This window comes from Venturia canescens, chromosome 8 (genome assembly GCF_019457755.1).
Source record: "Venturia canescens isolate UGA chromosome 8, ASM1945775v1, whole genome shotgun sequence".
Lineage (NCBI taxonomy): Eukaryota > Metazoa > Arthropoda > Insecta > Hymenoptera > Ichneumonidae > Venturia > Venturia canescens.
The window spans coordinates 8,716,667-8,720,684 of record NC_057428.1 but is presented as its reverse complement, the minus strand read 5'-3'; the positions used below and the strand labels follow the sequence as shown (position 1 = coordinate 8,720,684).

General features: G+C 40.6%; 1 protein-coding gene across 1 annotated transcript; it reads right to left on the bottom strand.

Moving 5' to 3' along the window:
* Positions 1-253: 253 nt before the first annotated feature.
* Positions 254-1,978, bottom strand: LOC122415221 (putative uncharacterized protein DDB_G0287265). The gene has a single exon (XM_043427210.1). The coding sequence runs from the start codon at positions 1,976-1,978 to the stop codon at positions 254-256; it is 1,725 nt and encodes a 574-aa protein (XP_043283145.1).
* Between the last annotated feature and the right edge of the window lie 2,040 nt (positions 1,979-4,018).

Here is a 4,018-nt window from a genome sequence, read left to right as displayed (position 1 = left end):
ATTTCTGGACATTCTATTATAGGCACCGCTTCTCCATTTATTTCTTCTTCCATTAAAAACTCTCTTGTGTCCGTAAAAATCGTGTTGATGGCCACTTTAATTTCCTCTGTTTTGTTTGTTTCGCTTCTTTGTTGGAGGTCCTCCGATAAACCATCCTGCGAATTGTCTTTCTTGTCATCTTCTACCGTTGTACCTCGTTCGTTTCCTTTTTCTTTTATTTGATCAACATCTTTTTTGAGCACGGGTACAACGTTTATTCGTTTCCCGCCGCTGAAGTTGAGGGTTGTGGTTCTTGATGGACCTCTATTGCTTGAATTTGTTGTTCTGGAGGATTATTCTGCTGGTGATTATTCGAGTTATTTGGCGGTCGGTATCCTCCATTGTTTTGTTGACGTCTCAAATTTGGATTCTGATTTGGGCGATTGTAGCCATTTTGTTGGTTGTAGTTTCCATTATTTGGACGCTGGTAATTTGACTGATAACCTCGGTTTTGTTGATTGAAGTTACCGTTATTTGACCGTTGGTTGTAATTTTGATTAAAATTCCGGTTTTGTTGATTATTCCAACCATTATTCTGATATCCCCCGTTGTTCGACCGATTGTTTTGATTCCAATTCGGGTTGCCACGGTTGAAATTATTTTGATAGCCTCCTTGGTTATTCCAATTATTTTGCTGTGGCATACGGAACGGTCTCTGTTCGTTTTTATTTTTATTCTGGTTTGGAGAGGATTGAGCAGCTTCCTTTTCTTTTTTTGAGGTGATTGGTCCATGCCGATCCATTTTCCCCAGGAATTCAATTAATTGTTCGAGCGTCTTGAATCCCCGGCTGATAATTGTTGCTTGGATTTCGTCCGTGTAGTGTTGCGAGAGCGACGCGATTATATCTTCATCACTGGGAGGAGGGATGAGATCTTTTGCGGCTCCAAAAATGTGGATTGTATATTCCACTTTAGATATTTTACTGTCCTTTTCCGAGTAATGTCCGAACTCGAGGTCCTTTCTCACTTTTCTCTGGACATCCATACTCCAGAAGCGCTCCACAAATTTCTTCTCCACTTCCTCGAAATCCTCGACACGATCCTCGATAAGAACCCACCATTCCTTTGCCGCTTTCTCCAGACATTGTCCCAATAAATATTTCATTTCAGTTATGGTGGGGTTGGTGACCTCACAATACCTCCGAAATTCTTTGATGAATTTCATTGGTCTCTTTTTCTCTGATCCATCATATGTGGGAGGTTTGATTTTGATTTTATTCGGATGCATGTCCATCGGCAGCATCGTCCGAATCCGTTCTCTTCTTTCTTCTTCCGGTTCCTCTTCAGATTCGTCGTCAGAAACTTCTTTGTTTGGTTTCTGGACAATCCTCGTACTTTCCGTATTTGGACTTTCAATTTTGTCCTTCTGTTCAAGGTTTTCGACCCTTTTTTTGATCGCGTTCACATTCAGTTGCATTTGAGCAACACTCACCTCGACCACAGCACTCTTCGACTCGTTGTCCTGGACGATTTTTGTCAAGCCCGTGACATGTCGTTTAATTGGTTCGTATATTTGGTGAACCTCACTAGCGATTGTGGCTTGCATTGTCTTGAATTTCTCTGTGAATTCAGACCTCAAATCAATGTTTGCCTGATTGTTTCGGGCGATCTCGTTTGCCATGCTCTGCACTTGAGCCTTCATCTCTTTCATCGCATCTATTAAACTCATTAATAATTCGTGATTTAATTCACTAAACTCTATTTTTCCCCTATTTGATCTGGGAGTGCCAAATTCCTCTAATTTAATATCCCCGGGATTCTCGTCAATTTTTTCTAACTGTAACCCAAAATTACCCCGAAATTCGTTAAAAATATCCCCTGCTCCTGGAGGAGGAATCGAGGTAGTTAAATCGACATTTTGAACACCTGCACCATCGTCCTCGGGATTCTGAAACCCGGAATCTCTCGCTGTTTTGTTTCTTTCGGTCTTTTCCGCCATTTTTGTACAACCGATAAGTTTCATTCAAAAAAAAAAATTTTTAAACCAAACGAACATCCACGTCTCCTTGCGATACCTGCCCCACGTCGGGCGCCAGTTGTAACGAAACGCTCTAGCCGACCTGGCCTGAACGCGTCGGTTCGAGCAACCTTAATAATAAGAAGCAGGTATGAAGGAACCGCGGACACTGTTAATTTTGGTAAAATATAAAAATAATCAATTTTATTCAATTATATGACCGAATTTTGACAAAAATAAAAGAAATTTTGCGCCTTGGCTCGCTAATTCTAAAACAATTTTGTGTTTTTTGTTTTTAAACTGTCTTGCTTTGTTTAATCGGATCTGGCGAGAAAAAAACCCGAAAGACCCGAAAACGTTGCAAATTCTCTGTCTGAGAAATTTTAAATTTCTCAATTTTCGAATTTTCAAGTGTACAAAGAAAAATCTGTTTTTTAAAATCGCAAGAACCCGAAAATCAATGTCTACCGGACGCTGTATTTCGCAAAACTCAATATTCTCGATGTCCTGTCACGCTTGTTTTCTCTTAAAAAAAATATAAATGAATCCAAGAGGATCTCTTCGCTTTTACAATTTTTCAATTTTGTTTTGACTCGATATAATTTTAACTCGATCTATCGCCTCTTGGATTTTTGTTAATTTTCTAATTTGCATTAGGTCTCCGTACCCGGCCAACTCGGACAAGATTTTTATCAAATTTGAATTAAAAATTTTAATTAACCAAAAAAAAATTATTATAGCTCTGCTCCTAACGATCATAAAATGACAAAATAGAATCTAACATGAGTTAAGACAGGATAGCGTAGACCACAGGCTCTGGGATTGAAACGTCACCGAATCGCTCCGAGATCCTGTGCATCCACTAGGTTAGGTAATTTACCGTCCACGGGCTCTGGGATTGAAACGTCGCCGAATCGCTCCGAGATCCCGTGCAACGGAAATTTGGAAAAACTAAGAGTGGACCCTGGACTCTGGGATTGAAACGTCACCGAATCGCTCCGAGATTCCAGGCATCCAGGAATATTTGGAAATTTTAGAGGTTAGGTGCGGACCCTGGACTCTGGGATTGAAACGTCACCGAATCGCTCCGAGATTCCAGGCATCCAGGAAAATTTAGGATAGGAATTTATGAGTTTTGAGCAGAGTGCTTCGTTAGTACTGTAAGAGAGAGAGGTCCGAGTTGATCCTTGAGGCAGGGAGAACTCAATGCCGAATGAGTCGCGCAGCGCTTCTTATACCCCGTTCCCCACCATGAAATTCTCGAGCGCCGAGAATCTCAGCTTTCGATCGGTTCTGCGCATCTTTCTGTAACGCCTACTCTGATTGGCCCGTTGCCATGATTCACGCTCGCCCGTTGGTCGAGCGGGCTAACATACGATGCGCGGACTACCGCTTTTTATGAATTTCAGCTTATTGCGATTTTCAACAATAAAAACTTCAATCTGATCAAATATTATTTAATTTCTTCTTTAATTTGGCATTGTTATTTCATTTAATATGATTTGAATAATTACAATCGCGAAAAGTCACGTACGCGTCCTATAGCCCATTAACGCTCTGTTCGCGCATTCGTCGCAGTCGATTTTAACATTTTTCATTTGTGATTGTTTTTTATACTATTAATTTGACTTGTGATCAATTTTCTTACTCTCGTGTTATTTTTCTGAAAATTTTGATCGTAATTACGTGCTCGGGCGACTTAAAATAACAAATTACGAAAAGAATTAATTTCAGTAAAATATAGCGCGGCGAAGTTCAGAGCGGTGCCGGTTGCCCCGCTCGGGCTCATGCCTACCGGCCTAAGATGGCCGCCACCTGTCAATAACGACGAGCGTGGTCGCCGCGATGTTTTGTCCGCGATCTAAAGATCGCGGAGTTTCGTTAGTTTCGACGGGCTCGGGCCGTCGCGCGAGTGTTTCGTCACACTATATTCTTCTTACAAATAAAATATCTTTCTAGTTCATTGGAAATTCAATTGAAATGTATTTCTTTTATACTAAAAATATATAATTGATATAGGTA

Bases quoted from the DNA above. Each gene is read 5' to 3' on its own strand.
- LOC122415221 (XM_043427210.1), bottom strand. From the start codon at position 1,978: ATGGCGGAAAAGACCGAAAGAAACAAAACAGCGAGAGATTCCGGGTTT.